Here is a 16,804-nt window from a genome sequence, read left to right as displayed (position 1 = left end):
GAGAGGTCCCTACTAGATTCTGTGGCACATTTGCGAGGATTGGCGAGAGCATTTCAGATGCTAAAGGAAAGGGGTTACTTATATACTCTAGTCTCACTGTAGCCTAAGTTTGTAGGTCTGCTTTCTAATCCCTGTCCGTACCATAACATATAAACCGTTCATTTCAGCTATTTCGGGTGTCTAGACTTCCAAATATAGGACAAGACTATGAATCAGGGCTCGTCAGCCAGCTGCTGTTCTTGGCTCTTGCCAAACTAGGCTCTTCGCTCGCACGCAACAGGCTTGCTAGAGACTACAATTACGTGAACGATGTATCACGCTAGTACTGGTAGTATGGCTAGAGCTACGTTTATAACCTGCAGGGCCCTATATCTTGGTTCCTGTACACATTAATCTGTCCATCTACATGATAAAACCACTTTGTTATATCTCCATAGCACAGCAATATGCTTTCCATCCCACGCGCTCTTGCCGCGCTAGCATTAGTCGGGGCTGTTCGGGGCCAGCCTCATAGTAACAGCTGCGTTTCAAGCACTGCTGCGCAGCCAGCTGCCACTGAAAATCCAACTCCGCAGCTCTTTAGCGACCTTTTCTCTGCTCCAACTGCAATCAGGCGCTTCCAGCGGCTACTCGTCCAGGGCGGCAGTATCTTAACAGGCGACGCTTTGCGCAGGCTTATCGTCTTCGACTTCAACGGCGCTCAGCCTACGAATGGCGCCCTAGGTGGTGCAGTTAAGTCAGCTGTTAGTATTAGTCGAGATCACTCTTATCGAGGAAGCTGACGAAGTGCTATCCACAGAATATAGAGACCTTTCCTTTTGTCACTGATCTCGACATCAGTATGACGCTTGCCTTTCTCGAGCCCTGCGGAATCAACACACCGCACATTCACCCTAGGGCGACTGAATTTCTAGTTTTAGTTGAGGGTTCTAATCTGCAGTTTGGGAGCTTTCTTGAAAACGGCCTAGTTTCACCAGGGCAGAACCAGGAGGTGGCCGGCACGCTAGAAAGATATCAGGGTACGGTCTTCTCATCAGGAAGCATTCACTACCAGTTCAACAACGGGTGCGAAAAGGCAGTATTTGTGGCGGCTTTGAATTCAGCAAATCCTGGTACGAGCTCAGCAGCACAGGGCTTCTTTAGCCTCAACGCAGAGGTGGTGAACGCGACGCTTGGCCCTGCTGCGTCTATCGCTAGTGACGGGCTACAGGACCTGCGAAGGCTGATTCCTGAGAGTCTCGCGCAGGATGTGCAAAGCTGCTTGGCGAGGTGCGGGCTATAATCTACTGGGGCTCGCTGTGGCTATGTGATGTCTAGTTAGAGTGTGTGGCAATGTACGGGTGTATGTAGTGGACACAGTCGAGGAAGCTAAGAATCTAGTGTCGTTGCTGATTCTCACCGCTTGCAAATCCAAGAGCTGAGTATCGCGTATGGCTTCTATCTGCTGTCGTATAACTCTAACATACGGAATATGCAGTACTTACTTGACATAATTGTTGTACAGTAGATTGTAACGTTCATCCCTTAGTGACGCAAATCCCTACGTGGCGCAAGTAACCAATCAGCTATCTTAAATCAAAGCCTTTTTCCCAATTCTCCCGATTTGATTGGTTGCTTGCGGCACGCCCGGATTTGCGCCACGCAGGGATGGATGTTAATCCGCGTATCTAGTTACTACAATGACAGACCGTGTATCTGTCACGACGCTGATGTGGGTGCTGATTGAAACTGATATTGTTTCACTACAACTAGTTAGTTAACTTGACTTAATTAGATACTCTGTTCACGAGCTACTGTTATTACTGTAACTTGCATCCCTTCGTGACGGACATCATGGTGTGCCGGAACTGACCAATCAGCTCGTCAAAAATCTGCCACCCTCGCTGAATGATTGGCTAGTTCCGGCACACCATGATGTCCGTCACGAAGGGATGCACGTTAAGTAGTCACCTAACTACTTATCAACGCGTACCTAATGTACCTCCCTGCGTAACGCAAAGCCCTCTGTGCCGCAAACTTATCATCGCGTATCGTCGTAACAACTCTAATAATAGTACGTAGCCTATAAGTCTAAGTAATAAGAGAGAGGAGGCAACTAAGTTTATTTATATATCTTTATAGCGCTAATATATCTTTATATAGCTAATACTACTAGAATTTACTACCTCTACTAAGATGTTACAAGGTAACAAGAAGGATGCTCTCCTTGACGCAGGACAACAGAAGGAAGGGACACGGTTGGTTATGGTGTCACGAAGTCCACGTCAAAAAGGCAACGGATCAACGCGGGGCGATGATCACGTGACTTGGCATCTCGCCAAGACAGTACATCTCCAGATGCCAGCACATCTCCTGATGCCAGAGGCTGACCAGATGTCAGGACCGGAAGCAATGAGGTTATAAGGATGGACGGGTTTCATTATTTATTCTCGTTGTGGTCAACTCAAATTGTACTTTCTTACTAGTTACTTTGCTATACTAAGATTGATACTTGTTAGTCTATTGAATAGATTAGTAGTTGTTAAATCTTTGTTACCCTTTTCCACCAAGCACACCACTCCACTGCATCGCCAGACAAATACTCACGGAGCCGATCATAGAATCCTAGTCGCCCTAACCCGGATCGAGCTAGAGAAGTATCAGCACCAGAACCCCGTGTAACATAAGAGATAGGCTATTTTAGTTACGCTTAGATTTTATAAAAAGAGTTTTTACTAGTTATACCTATAGTCTAGTAATTTAAGAAAAACTATAATGTAACTCTATAATAAGCGCTATAAGTAGTATAAATAGATTAACACTACTCTATAACTAAGTCATTAGTAAAATATATAGTATTAGGTAAGGGAGTAAAGAGTAATAAGCTACTAAAAAAGAACTATTATCTATTAGCCTTAGTAACTATTTTATATAAATTACTTAATCTAAGACTTTTAACGCCCTCTAAAAGTCCTTGAATAAATTGTGATGAAAGGCGTAGGCGACTTTGCGGTACGGAGGGGTTTGCGCGACGCGGGGATGGACCTTACTCGTAAGGGAGCAATTGTCGTGGCGGAACACTAATACTACTTTGTCACTATATAACACGAAAAATGACTGCATAGCAGATACAATCTCGCAATACATACTCTGGCCTCACTGTCTCTTGGCTTAGTGCCTTTAATGTAGCTATGCAGTCTTTTTTGGTGTTGTGGAAAAAGAAAAAAAATCATATTTATGCTCTTCACAGACTCTACTTGCCCTCCCTCAGAGCGTTGCTACTCTAGCTTTACCTAAAACCCTGCAAGAACAGTACCTTCCGCCTCTGGTCTGGTGTTGATGTAATTAGAACCCGAAATTTATCAAAATGTCATTCTCCCGCCAGGCACGTGCATCGAAGCTGTAAGTCCTAGAGCAACATGCTATCGTCATATTCGTTGGCATCTGAGGTATCGCTGCCCTCATCTGTGTCACTAAACTCACTACTGTTATCAGACGCACGGGACGCGTCGGACTCCTCGCTGTAAGAATACATCGAGTCCGAGCAATCAGAGTCCCAAGTGCCGTCCGAGCTGTCCGTCTCGTCGCTCTGCCTGCTGTGATGCGATGAATACTCGGGGGGCGCACGTTCGGCGTCAGACTCCGAGTCAATCTGTGACACGTCCTTTGTCTTATTCATGTAAGCTTACAGGGCCATTGACTTATGGTTGGACAACTGCTACTTACATCCTCTAGATCGAGATCAGAGATGTCACAATCTAGGACCGCGTCCTCAGCTAGCTGCTGCTCTGGCTTGGTCTGCATGGTAGACAGGCTTAGAGTAGAGAGAGATGCTGCTAGAGACCGTCAAGTACGCGTGTATTTTTTGTGAGCACGCACTCTAGTCTTTATCGTTTAGTCTGTGAGTAGAAAGGCTAGAATGGGCCCAAATTCTGAACGAGAGCGCAGAGATATCTGAACCAGCTCTAGCATCAATGGAAAGACCAAATCAGCTCTGTTGACATTTTAGGTGTACTGAGCACCATAAAAGGCTATTCATGAGTAGCGAGCTATATATAGATGCGCACTGCATTAGCTGCGCTGCTAAGCTGATTGTACAGCCGTTCGAGTCTAGGAGCGGCTACACTCTCATGCAATTGCAGCTTCTGGTTTCTGTAAGCAGGCGACCTTTTATCTCACGCTAAGTCTCTCTCGCTTGGTGGTCATCTTGCCCAAATGGTACTAGTTCCTGTCAGCGATGCCATGGGTCGGTCTTCTTTCAGACATTCCGACCAGACAATGCGTGATATTTACGAAGTCTAAGCTTTTCTGGACAAGCGCATACCAGGTGGGTTCCTGTCATGCGTGGGATGACAACTAAGCCACATGTGCAAAGCGAAAGCTGCAACTACATGAGAGTGTAACAACATCAATTTTCGGTCCAAAGAAACCTTTTCTACTAGATCAGCTCGCTTTCATGTCTTACCCATGGCTCTAAGAAAGCCTTAGAGGTCCTACCCAGTCATATATGGTTTTGATATAGTAGCTAGCTTAGACTGAACCGTAGATTGTTCGCTACTCATAGCTCCAATGACATGCGGATAATATAGTCTTGTGTATTCAGTGACTGCTACAGTAACAAGGAATGCCTATCAACTCAGTTAAGGTCCCTCTGTTTGTGACGAAAGTACCTGTGTGCTGACCCAGAAAATCAGCTCGCTTGAATCACAGACCTTTTCCAACCTCATTGGTTAGTTCTGGCACACAAGGGTGTCCGTCATGTAGACATCGACTTTAGACTGGAAGGTACTAATTCTTTATATGGAGATTCTCTTGACTCTACAAGATTATGCAGTTTGGACATGATGTATTTGAGCAGTGCTAGTAGTTCGTTGCGGAGGGATGTTCGACCCACAGAAATTAACGTCATTTGGGTCAATTCACAGACAATACTCCTCCCCATGTGCTTAGTGGAACACTTAGTGGGTCGGAACCACCAAATAATACGACCTGCACGGTTCTGCATCTTCTTAGCTCGTTTTGGCTCACCAGAATCTCATAGCACGCATAAAGATATCAATAGCGCACGTTTGAGTTATCCAAAAGGCCTCAGTGGTCAACAGCTAAATACTAAATGCTACGTAGCTTAGTCTCAAAACTCAGCGAGAAAAAGGAAGCCACTTCACTCATTGCTATGTCATATATGCCACTGAACTTGGATTTTATAATAGCAATTGTAAACTAGAATTAAAAAAACGTAGGCAAAAGCGCGCTCCTTGCTCGTTGGCTCGCTATTCGCTTTTATATCTGCCTATGGCGCCTTGGACTTCTCCGATGCCCAATCCGCTGCTTCAATAAACCCTTCTTAGCCAGTCCACTTCTTTCGGCCAGGCCCATACGTATTGCAGACTCCAATTTCTGGGGGGAAGCTCTATCGCCTTCTACTCCACTTGCCTTGACATGTGTATCAGAAACATTTGAGTCACTAGCTGTAGAACGCTCACGCTCTATAGTATGTACTGTGATCTCGTCAATATTCCTATTGGAGGCCTCCGTCAGTTCGCTAAGGAAGCTGTTCAACCTAGGACTCTTGGCCAAGTCTAGCGCTTGCGCCTGAGAACCGTCCTGATCCAGAGTGTCGTCCATCTCGGCGTGCAAGGTCTGATTGTCGTCTTTGCGCAGGTAGTCTCCAGCATTAGTGGGTAGTGCGCTTCGCATCTTATGGATATTTCCACGCAATACTGCTATATCTTTCTGATGTAGCCATAGAGAGTAGTCGATGTCGTAAAGCCAGCAGTCATACGATGCGAACCAATCCGTAGTTTCGTGATCATGCGTTTTTGCACGCATGTTATTCTCAGATTGTTCCATCTAAGTGTATGAGCGGAGAACACAGCTAGTACAGTAGGTGGCTCACCTTAGTCGGCTTCATTTATGAGAGCGTCGTCGACTTCTATCAAGGCGCACACAATGGCTAGCCTTCTAACTACGCACAGAAAAAGATTCTGGTAGGTAAAGGATTATAACAAAGATAGCAAGAAGGATAGAAGAAGTGATTGTTTCATCTAGAAGTGCACGTCTCTATGATTTTTCCGTGCTATCATAGGGCAGGCATTTTCTCCCTAAAGCCCATTCGGTTTCACCCTTGAGGATATTCATGTGGGTCTACTGCGCACTGCTGTCAGGCCTAGAAAGGCCTAAGAATATTAATAGATCAAATAAACTGGATGTTTTCTAGCTTAAAATAATGGAAGGCTGTGTTAGCAAAACGGATGCCAGATGCTTACTTCATACTGGGGTCATACTTGGCCCTTGTTGGGTCTATTTACGTAAGTTAGTAGGCTGGAGCTTATGATACAGTAATTGAGGACTTACTATCCAGATCTGAACTAGCATACATGCTCACCCAGCGAGCTATATCCGTATATGCTCACATTAGACAAATTAGATACCATAAGACTCAAAGTCGTGTAATGTACATCAATAATATAATCTTTGGGAGTACAACTGGACTTCTGGCTCAACTTCTCAAACAGACACATTCAGTCACTTTTCTATTGGTTAGAATATCTAATTACATCGCTAGAAGTGAAGCACCAAGTCCTCCAATTGCACTGTCAGCTGCAATGGCTTTTATAAGGCCAAGATTGGAACGTTCTACTCAATTCATGCCATCGCTAGCCAGTAACCAAGAAAATTATAGATCTCCGTCCCCTGACAGCATTAGTACAGATGCCAATTTGGTTGAAACCCGCGAATTACACACAAATCAGAGATCTGTTGAGACCCTTTCGCTCCTTGAAGGAACGGCTGTCAAGTCGCAGATGCGATCCGATATTCCAATTACATCTGGGTCGCTGTGGAACAAATACCAGCTTATTCACAAGCGTAGGCTTGGTGGATTGGTCATTGTTGTTTTCGAGTCATCGGCCGATAACGACCACTACCTGATTAGAAGAATGAAAGTTGCAAAAGACGAGGTCTTATCGTTTCGCAAGCGTTGGCTATCCCACGATAATCTCTCCAAGACGCATGAAGTCTTTGAAGATGGGGGAGAGTTCTACTGTGTGATGGAGTCTGCACTCGTTACTCTTCTACATGTTTGTCGCTGCCCTCAATATCTAAACGAGAAACAACTAGTTGCCATCACAAAGCAGGTGGGAACGCTCCTCACGCAATTTTCGTTGATTACTGATGTAAACAGATGCTTGCCGGGGTTGCTTACTTGACCTCAGAGGGTCTTCTCCACAGACGCCTAAGAATCGAAAACGTGGTCATTAGCGACGAAGGCGTGGTCAAGATTGGTAGGCCAGAGGCCAGCCTAATGAAAATGCGGCCGTGCTGATATCAGTAGACAAACTTGAATACTGCAAAACAGATCGCGACTGCTTGCTTAAGAGCGCGAAGGCTTTTGGGCGTACTGTCGTGATGCTTATGGCCAAATCCGCTCACAAGAAAGGAGATATCACTGTGCGACAACCACACCGCTGGTCAGAGATGGCAGTGGATTTTCTGTCTGCAACAAGAACGTGGACACCAGATGCACTTCTCCACGTATGATCTCAAGAGCTGTAATACAGATATAGACTAACATGTCTGCAGCACGATTTCATCCACCAGGAGTTCAAGATTGGGGCACTGAAGCTACACGTGCAACTTGTTCAAACGACTGCGCACATGAAGAATGATGACGACAAGAATGATGCGGATGATGATCACGAAGACGATGAGGACACTGTGAAACGATATATAATGGAGCTGAAAAATTCAAGGGACAACCCATAGTCGGGTGGCAAAGGGAGAGCTGAAATCCAATTGTGCAGTCATGTCGTGTAAAGGGGGTATTTATACACTCAAAAAATCTTTTAAACATATGTACAGTCGTCAGGAATAATATTACATTGCAATACATACAAAGAATTCCTACAACAATGATTGAACAAAAGGAAGACGTTCATTCACCATGCTAGCAATAGATATTGGCAAAAAAACCCACCCCCTACTGTCATGACACAGCAGTTGCCCTGGACGGATCCTTTCAAAGACGCATTGAAACCTATAATCTCCCTTGGATCCAGTGACCATAGAAGATCTGTTAATTACGCAAATTACAAAAAGAATCAGTGCTAATCACTAGGCGCTCGCGCGGCGCATTGAGGTCTGGGTAGCTCACAATGTGGAATTTATATACAATGGAAATAACCAGGCATAGTTATTACAGTAGTGAAGACCGCTCATTAATCATGTGCACTAACCTGACTTTGGTCCTTAGAATGGGGCAACCCGAGTGGTTTGCCTTAGCGCGGTATGATCGTCTAAGGGTGTTTAGTGCAGAACGATTGATTTCTGACTAATTAGTGCTAAGTATAGTAGAGGAAGCTAGGATTAACAGAACAGGGTGGTAGCCATAATTAGGGACCAAGCCTCAATGGCTGACTTATGCATTGTAACTAATCAGTGGGTGACCACTATGCTACAGTGATTAGCGATTGCGGCTTCACCTCTGCAAGCAGCATTCCAAAAGTCCAGTCATCATGAGATCGAGGATCGACCAACCACGTCGATTGCTCTGCAGCTGACTTCTCGCGCTAAGCTATGAACGGAGGGTGGGGTTATTTGGAATCGTTGCGCAGCTGCGTGTAAGGGTCAAGCCACAATCGCTAATTACTGTACGGCCACCGATAGATGTTTCGATAACCGACCCAGATTTTTTAGAGACGATCCGCTCACTGAGGAATTAATTAGTGAGACGGAATTTGAGGGAGGTCGATGTTACAGTAATTAGAAGATCCTAAATAAAACTACGCGGCCGGATAGAAGCCCTAGACAAGCTTCTTCCTCGTGTACTGCAGTGGAGTCTGACCGATACTCTGGCGGAAGCCACAGGAAGCGTTGTTGGTTGTACAGTACCCACTGGCTCTGTACTAGAACGTACGAAGACTGCGGCCTCGACCTCAAGAACGATGTGCCAACTAGGGCTTGAGGCAAAGCAATATCGCCTTTGTCCATATGAAGTGCCTGGCTATCTGACGAGAAATTGATATATGAAATGTATCCAGAAGGGCTATCTAGCGTGCTGCGACACGTCCCTGTCGCCGCCTCCCACAGCCGTACTGTCTTGTCGCCAGATGCTGATGCGACTAGCTGCCCGTCTGGCGAGAAGGCCACCGCGCTGACATCGTCAGAATGGCCCTCGAGCGTGCTGCGACACGCGTCCCAGTCTGCTTCCTTCTTAGATAGCATGTTGACCTTTTCTGGCACTCGGCCTATAAATGTTTGTCGTACCACGCTCTTCTCTGGTGCAAATACTAATGCCGAGCAATCGATCTGTAACGGCGCATTTCTAAGCACAGATTGGAACCGCAGCACGAACCGCTTAGCGTCGTGAAGAAAGCTCAGAACTAGTTTTGCATGTGCCTGCCTGCATTGTATGTGAGTAGGGGAAGAGAAAGGTGTTTTATAAAGATCTTACAATAGTAAGCGCCTGAAGACTATCAAGCAAAGTAACGCATCTACTCGATTCTCTTATAAGGCTCATAGCTTCAAGCCAATGAAGAAGATGCTTCTGTAGAAAGAGGTGCGTCGCGTCTCCGTCAATGATGCCTTGCCCACTCTGCTTGAGATGGTCAACCCAATAGCGACACGCATATTGTAGATCAGGTGGCAGCCTAGTAGCAACTATCTGCTCATTTACCTCGCTTCTTAGCACTCCAGGGCCTGGAAGGCCGCACATATCCTGACAAAAACCGCCAGATCTAGATATAAGCTCAAGGCAGCGGGATGCAAGCTTCCGGTGTGTTCTTTTATCATCTACCCAGAACAGGCTCTTTCCCTGCTTTTGGTGGTCGAGGAGAAACTCGCGAAAAGATAAGTGTAAGAGTCTAATAGAAGTGTCCTCGCGGTTGGGAATACTAAGAACAGAGTGCAAAGAGTCAAGTCGGCATTGAATCTCCTCGTAGGGAATTTGAAGCAGCCGGGCAAGTGAGACAGCAGATAGTGGGCTTTCGAGAACAGCAATGCTGCCAACGACTTCTCGGAAATCCTGAAGCCACGTCTCCTTCTCGTCTTCTTCCTGCTCACTCAGCAGCTGGTCGAGAACAGGGAGATAGGTCCGATCCAGCTGCGAAAAGCTTGCCTTCTGATACTGAAGGACCTTGTTCAGAAAAGCCGTAGGACTGCCTCCTTTGCTGCCAACATACCGACACACGGTGGCAGCGTAGATGAACAGCGGCACAGCCAGCTCAACGAGCTCGAGGATCTGTTGTTTCGCTGGCCAGTCTGATTTGTTGGTATTGTGGATAGCAAGTCTTGGAGATGCATAGGCATTTTAGCGCCATACGTGATCGAGCTCAAAAGATTAGGGTGCGATCCGTAATTGTCTGGTAAAGGAAATACTGAAATCTAATCACTGGAGTTGAGTCGAGTGAAGAAGTTTCCTGTCGACTCCGAAAGGTAATCTCATATATACCCGCAGTCTAATGACATGATATTGTGATACAGTATACGAATTGACAAACAGACTAGCTAGTACTTATAATGCTACGCGTGTAGTGTGTTCGAGAATTTGCATCAGTCTAGATCAGAGCTAAGCCCAAATGAATGGTAAGAAGGAAACGGCTTTCAAGGGCATCTGATGGTATCCTGCACCTGTCAGGTACGCTGATACCTCCTGCTCAAGATCATCGCACTTGCCCCGCTCGCTTCCCCAAAACTGCGAATCAACCATTTATGGACTCAAGAGCATCCACAGCCACAGGTCTTTGAACTGAATATAACAAGAGATATGGAGTACTGCACCATGTAGCCTGATACATTCTACACACACTTGTCAAGGCTAAGCTGAGCGACCCAACCATAAAGCTCAGGGTCACGAAACACGACGATGAAACAGAAACCCTTAATGTTTATCGCGGTGTTTTTGACAAGAGCTCGGATTTTTTCCAAAGAGCTATGGAGCCAGAGTGGACGAAGTTGAGGGAAGAAGCAGACATTATCGATCTTGTGAATGATTCTGTGCTCCCAGTCAGCAACTAAATAATGTGGCTTTACTCTGATAAAATGCTGGCTCAGCTAAATGATTTTGTTGGAGATAGACGTGAACAAAAAGGCTAAAGAAGCACGGAAAGTCTACATTAGGCTTGCGGAAGCATACGTCTTCAGATGGAAGATTGTCGACATAAACTATGAAGAAAAGAGAATGAGAACTATGTTAGCTGAAAGAGATGGCTTGGGCTATCATCCAGGATCGGTGGTCATTGGCTATGTCAAACACTTTCTCAATCTGCAATCCTACTAGTTAATAAATAAGCTAAGAGAAAAGGCAATACGAAGCTTCACCCATGTAATGCCTGCTCTCTTCTCGCATTGACTTTCCACACCCAGCCCTGGCCTCATCCAACAAGCACGTGCGATGTTCCTACTGGAAGATAGTCGTTTGTTGTTGGCCTTATGAGCTTGGTGGGTTGGTAGCCCTAGATCGTAGAATTCCAGTCTTGGATCCTTGTTTCGGACGCATTTGGTGGATTTGATAGATTGCTTCCATAATCAGTTCTAATCTTTTTTTGTAAAAGTACTCTTATCATTACTTTAAACACTCAAAAATTATTTAGGTGGTCTCCGTAAGAGAGGTTGAACACAAAAGGTTGAATGGGCTAAAACCATACCCTACTACCAAATTTACATGGGCCTGTGGCCTGGGACAAGGAGAAAAAGAGATGCGCTGTTGGACTTTATGCACTGCTTCTGGACGTCGGTAAAATCTATTTCTTGTTTATCATGGGATCCAAAGGGTAGTTTTGGATGAAAAACCTGGGATCGTATCCTGTTGCATTGACACCTATCCAGTGGTTTTGCATATGACTATGCAATGTAGGAGTCTACATGTTGCTATGTCGTATAATCTATGGCCATGACTATGACATAGAGGCTTCGTATAGACTAGTTGTCGTCGAATATGAAGTGTTGTGTGAAGTGTCGTACAGCGACAGATCGCCGACGTGGATGGTAGGGGCAGGAATCATGGATTGCTGAGCCGTGTTGAAAGGAAGTTGGGCACCAGTTTGAGCGGCCGGCCGTCGAATGAGATCGTTGGAATAATACGAGGGCAAAGATGATGCGGGACTTGCTGAAAAGTCTTTGGCGACGTTGGAGGGAAGTGTCCCCGGACTAGTAGCATTAAGGCCGAGCATCGATGCGGGAACCGTCTGGGGGAGGTTTAGAGATCGGGGAAGCGGTAAATTGGGCAGGACTTCGGACAGTTTGGCCAGTAGGAGAGGAAGATATCGCGACTGTCCTCCGCGCAGTGTCGAGATGAGCGTCAAGAACCGCGATACGTAGTCTCGAGGTCCAAGGGCAAATGCGTCTGGTGAGATGGATGTGCAAGCGACCCCGTCAGTCAAACAACAGGCTATGTCGAACAATTTCTCGATCTGCAATCCTGTTAACTAATGACTGACCAGACAGATAGGGTAAAACGGTGCAAGGGTGGGATGTGCAGGGACGACCAGGGGGGTGAGGTCGAGGGGGGCTAAGCTAGTCAGGACGTGGACGTCAGAGATGGACGTTGGCTAGCGCGGCCCTAGTAAGATCGCAATATGAAAAGGATCTCTGCACGAGACGGAGGGGCTGGAGCGGGGATGAATTCCAAAGTCGAGACAAGAACAGGCTTGCAAAAGAAAATGAATCTACTTACCAAGCCGACGCCGTGGACTTCTATGGATTGCTGCGAGAACTGGTGTGAGATTGTGAGCAGGTCGCGGGCGATTTCGATCGGGTACTTGAATGTGAGCGGCACGTCATTTGAGACGCTGCTTACAAGCCCTTGACAAACACTGAGCTGCCAGGTCTGTGACTTCAGCCACTGCTGAGTGATACGAATTTGCACCTCTTGCGCCTCGCTGCATTCGGAATATGCAGGCACGGCCTCTGAAAGCTGCGTCTGCACCTGCGTTATCCATGCAGCGCTCACATGTGTGTTGTGTACCCGATTCCACAGGTTGATAAAGGTGTCGTCAATAATCTTGAACATGTTGATCATGAGCCCCAGTCCAACCGCAATTGGCCGGTCCGTGAGTACTTCATATAATTCAGGAAGATGTATGGTGGGGTGTAATGTGATAGGTCGGTGTTTGTGTAGAGCGTAGGTTCTGGCAAATCGTTAGCAAAATGGGGACAAATGCAGAAAAATTCAGAGCTCATTTGGACATACCGTTCGGAGATGAACAAAAGCCAGTAGAGGACGCGCTTTCGGGATACATCCAAGGAATCGTGTTTATAGGTCTCCTCGTCATGCATACCCAGTAGTTGCGCGTGTGTTGTGGCTTCTCGGAGATATGTCCAGGCTGTGTTCTCTCGCGCGAGTCCAAAGTAGCAGCCACTGTAAAACCACGAGGTAAGCACGCTGGTGTGCGTGGGGTTCTCGCGGTGATCGTAGCTTTGTCGCACGCGGACTGATTCTTCGAGGAGTATGTGACCAACACTGACATTTGACATGTGAGCCATCTCTGGACGAGGGAGCACGCTGATGAGTGGTTTGTGGTTGGCCTGAATCATGACGTATGCACACACTGCAACAATCATACAGTACGATTCAGTGGAGCGATCCATGTCAACGGCTGCTTCCTGCGCCGCCAAAGGTTGCAGGACAGGCTCTGAGGGGTAAACATGGTTGAAGAAGTATTCTATGCAGCTTTCAACGAGAGCGGGGGGTAACAGCCCTTGGGTGCGGGCAAATGTGGCTGGCAGTGAGCGTCCGTCAAAGCCGAGATCGGTTGGGTAACCAGCAGCGAGCTGAGCGTTGCGCTGGGTTTCGCGGAGTTCAGAAAGGACTTTAGCACGGGAGCTCTTGGGACCTTTCTTTTGCGGAATGGCATTGTATGTGCATGCAAGGCCAGCAGAAATACAATTCTTGCATGGCGCGGTGCCTTCTCTGAAGCACTTGACCTTTCTTCGGTGGCAGCTGTACAGGGCGCCAGTGTGAATGTGGGAGCATCGACGTTGAGTGTACCAACAGTACGTACCTATCGCAGGCTCGCTTGACCGAAGCAGTTGAGGTGGGATTGTGGGCCATTGGCTTTCCTTTATTCTGTTACACGTAGAGATGTAGGTACTCTGCAGGAAGTGAGGGCCTCTAAATACCTAATATATATCTATTTTCCAGGTTGATTACATAAGGATAGGATTTAGGATAAAGCGAAAAGGGGAGATGGCAACGTGGGCAAGGAGTCCAAACAACGCAGCTTAGCAAGGATCAACCATCCTTCCACTTATCCCACTACAACCTAGACCTAAAGCCGCACATGCCGCCTGCTTCTGCACATCCTGAAACATCCTGGATTCTTCATGCTAACTAAGATAACGAATAGTGCATCTTCGATGATGACTGGCCATTAATTGATAGATATATCTCTAGAGTGTAGGGGGAAGGAGACAGGCCATAATTGGCCAAGTATTGCAGATTCTGCAGGAATTGGGGCTATCCCAAGGATTTCTTGGAACAATTGCATGGCTTTTCATCAGGAAAGACAAGGAGCTCAAGTTGAAATGGGAAGCTGCTTGGGCGTAGGTATCTGAGTTTTCCAACGGATTTCATACGAGAGATCTAGTCTTGGTTTACCCGTTGCCAATTTCAACTACATTGCCCCCTTTTTGACAGTTCCTTCATGAAATGGCTCCCATGGGTTTCTTTGTGATATTCTGTCTCTTTATTATCACTTCAGCCTCATCGAAAGTTGCCGACACCCAGGAAGCATCACATACTGATTCTTGACCCTACATACTGTATCATAAGCGTGCGCCAATACACTAGAGGCTCCAATAAGATTACACGATTGTCCACTATTCTTCATGTTCGTCAAATGTTTAGTCTCTTGCGACGATTTCAAACGCGAAACACAACCCAATTTACTTTTTAACAGTCAGCTAGATCCACAAAACAGTAGTGTATCTTTTTCCAATATACCACCTAGCAGGGGCGTACCTAAGCTCTAATGGATGTTGCCGGTGGGAGCCGGAGCGCAGGCGCGCATCGATGGGAAGGGAAATGTCTCCGCACCATAGCACAGACACCAACACGTTTCAGTCAGCCCACACACGTAGTAACTTGCTATCTTCAACCTCGCCCACTCCCTTGGTATTTCATAAACACCCAAAATACCCTGTTTAGACAATCAACTTCACTTATCCCCCTGTGTAGGTCTCCAACTTGGTTTGTCTGCCTACTCCTGCAAGCGCAGGCAACGATCAGCACAGACTGTATAGAACTCAACTGCGCGTCTCGTGGTCATAGTGCGCCACTAGCTTCTCAAAACAGCCCTTACATACCCTTGGTTTTATGTAAGAAGAGCTGTGTGATTCATCAAGCTATGTCTTCGTCTTGTGTCCGCCAAATCCTTTAGCGAGGTAGGCACGACGACTATATGCGAGGCAGACATAAGCTGCCCAGAAGAGGCAGAGACGTCGATCCTTCCAGAACTTCTGACGTTGAATTGGCCCCATCGGTAGCTTTTCTTGGACTTTTCCTGAGCCCTGAGCCCTGAGCCCTGCTGTAACTTGAGAGACATCTCAAATCATCCGCCGATTCCAAACTGTGACTTTGTAATTGAAAATCAACGTTGATACATATCCATCGAGGGAAAAACCCTTTAATATAAGGAAAAAGACGTTCTCCTTGATAAGATACAGACGTTAGCTTCTATGTATAGCAGTCTGGGCCCTATATGGAGATATTTCAACAGGCCATACAATGCAATAGTGTATCACGAATCCTGCAAACGCTGCTGCATGACGAGTGAACCAAAACTGGATCATCTATACGTAGAAAGAGTGGTATATCGTCTCAAAAAGTGGTCTAATATCCAGGTGGAACCCCCCTTCTTTCTCAGGCCAGAGTGATAGGCACATAGAAGTGATCTATAGGCGAAATTAAGAGGATTATGCTATATCCACTCTTTCATGTTTGTTTGAAGAGGGTAATTGTAATCTCAAGCTTGTGCAAAATGTGAGGGAGGCCCGCTCGCACAAAATGTGAGGGAGGCCCTCTCGCGTGAAACGTGTGAGCGGCTCGTGTTAAGGTCACGCACGCGCCATAGCTAATAAGGTTATGTTCTCGACTAAAGATGAAGGGGCACCCAAAATTACGGCATCTGCAACTAATGCTATCGATTTGTGTCATAACGCCATCGGCTGTGCATTATACACGGCCCCGCAGTGGCGGATACTCATGTAATCACAAGGCGAGAATAGTCACAAACTCCAGGGCATTGATACTGATGTCATTGGCAGCCACAGCCAAGGCATTATCGGACGTAGCCTTGCGAGCATATTGATTTTTGAGTGGCTTTCGCCCCTGCATGTCTTGAGTAAGCGAGGACGTGTGGAGATGCTTGCCGGTCGCGAGCGGCTAGTTATCCACAGCAGACTGCACAAAATCAGCGATACATGAATCAGGTTCGTCACGTATCTTGACCAAGGGACAATTTCACAGCCTCGGCGTGCTTGTAACACATTGTAACCAAGTCCACCAGATCGGTCAACTATACAATGGAAACAAATAGCACTACGCACGCGAGGGGTGTAGATAACTTAAAGCCTAACAAGAACGCTTATAACGTGACTATCGAGAATACGCCTAACTTTGACCCCATTCGAGACATCTAGAATCTTGGCTTCAAAATAAGATTAGTCATTGTGAAGATGTTTTTCTTTGCACAGGCGATAGAACATGCAATCAACTCAGCTAGCTTGTTTTCAACATCCCTACAGGAACTTCCTTGATTTTATAAGCGCTGAAACCTGTCCAGCTGCTTGTCATGAACCTAACCCTTGTAGTGTTTGGTCGGTGCATAGG

The 16,804-nt window shown here is 46.5% G+C and overlaps 5 protein-coding genes across 5 annotated transcripts; 1 reads left to right on the top strand and 4 right to left on the bottom strand.

Moving 5' to 3' along the window:
* Nucleotides 1-527: 527 nt before the first annotated feature.
* On the top strand, nucleotides 528-1,273 carry SETTUDRAFT_55324 (uncharacterized protein; the record flags this gene model as incomplete). The annotated part of the gene is made up of 2 exons (XM_008031327.1): nucleotides 528-743; nucleotides 800-1,273. Coding segments are annotated over 2 exons (690 nt in total), but the record flags the coding sequence as incomplete, so codon positions are not given.
* Nucleotides 1,274-3,388: 2,115 nt separating this feature from the next.
* On the bottom strand, nucleotides 3,389-3,783 carry SETTUDRAFT_34211 (uncharacterized protein; the record flags this gene model as incomplete). The annotated part of the gene is made up of 2 exons (XM_008031259.1): nucleotides 3,389-3,649; nucleotides 3,706-3,783. The coding sequence occupies 2 exons, from the start codon at nucleotides 3,781-3,783 to the stop codon at nucleotides 3,389-3,391; spliced, it is 339 nt and encodes a 112-aa protein (XP_008029450.1).
* A 1,476-nt stretch (nucleotides 3,784-5,259) lies between these two features.
* Nucleotides 5,260-5,808, bottom strand: SETTUDRAFT_34210 (uncharacterized protein; the record flags this gene model as incomplete). Its single annotated transcript, XM_008031258.1, has 1 exon — nucleotides 5,260-5,808. The coding sequence occupies one exon, from the start codon at nucleotides 5,806-5,808 to the stop codon at nucleotides 5,260-5,262; it is 549 nt and encodes a 182-aa protein (XP_008029449.1).
* Nucleotides 5,809-8,739: 2,931 nt separating this feature from the next.
* On the bottom strand, nucleotides 8,740-10,240 carry SETTUDRAFT_95414 (uncharacterized protein; the record flags this gene model as incomplete). The annotated part of the gene is made up of 2 exons (XM_008031535.1): nucleotides 8,740-9,333; nucleotides 9,431-10,240. Coding segments are annotated over 2 exons (1,404 nt in total), but the record flags the coding sequence as incomplete, so codon positions are not given.
* Nucleotides 10,241-11,717: 1,477 nt separating this feature from the next.
* On the bottom strand, nucleotides 11,718-14,026 carry SETTUDRAFT_156373 (uncharacterized protein; the record flags this gene model as incomplete). Its single annotated transcript, XM_008031534.1, has 5 exons — nucleotides 11,718-11,817; nucleotides 11,872-12,386; nucleotides 12,650-13,103; nucleotides 13,166-13,903; nucleotides 13,977-14,026. The coding sequence occupies 5 exons, from the start codon at nucleotides 14,024-14,026 to the stop codon at nucleotides 11,718-11,720; spliced, it is 1,857 nt and encodes a 618-aa protein (XP_008029725.1).
* Nucleotides 14,027-16,804: the final 2,778 nt, after the last annotated feature.

This window comes from Exserohilum turcica (assembly GCF_000359705.1).
Source record: "Exserohilum turcica Et28A unplaced genomic scaffold SETTUscaffold_6, whole genome shotgun sequence".
NCBI classification, from domain to species: Eukaryota; Fungi; Ascomycota; class Dothideomycetes; order Pleosporales; family Pleosporaceae; genus Exserohilum; species Exserohilum turcicum.
This window is presented reverse-complemented; position numbering and strand designations above follow the sequence as displayed.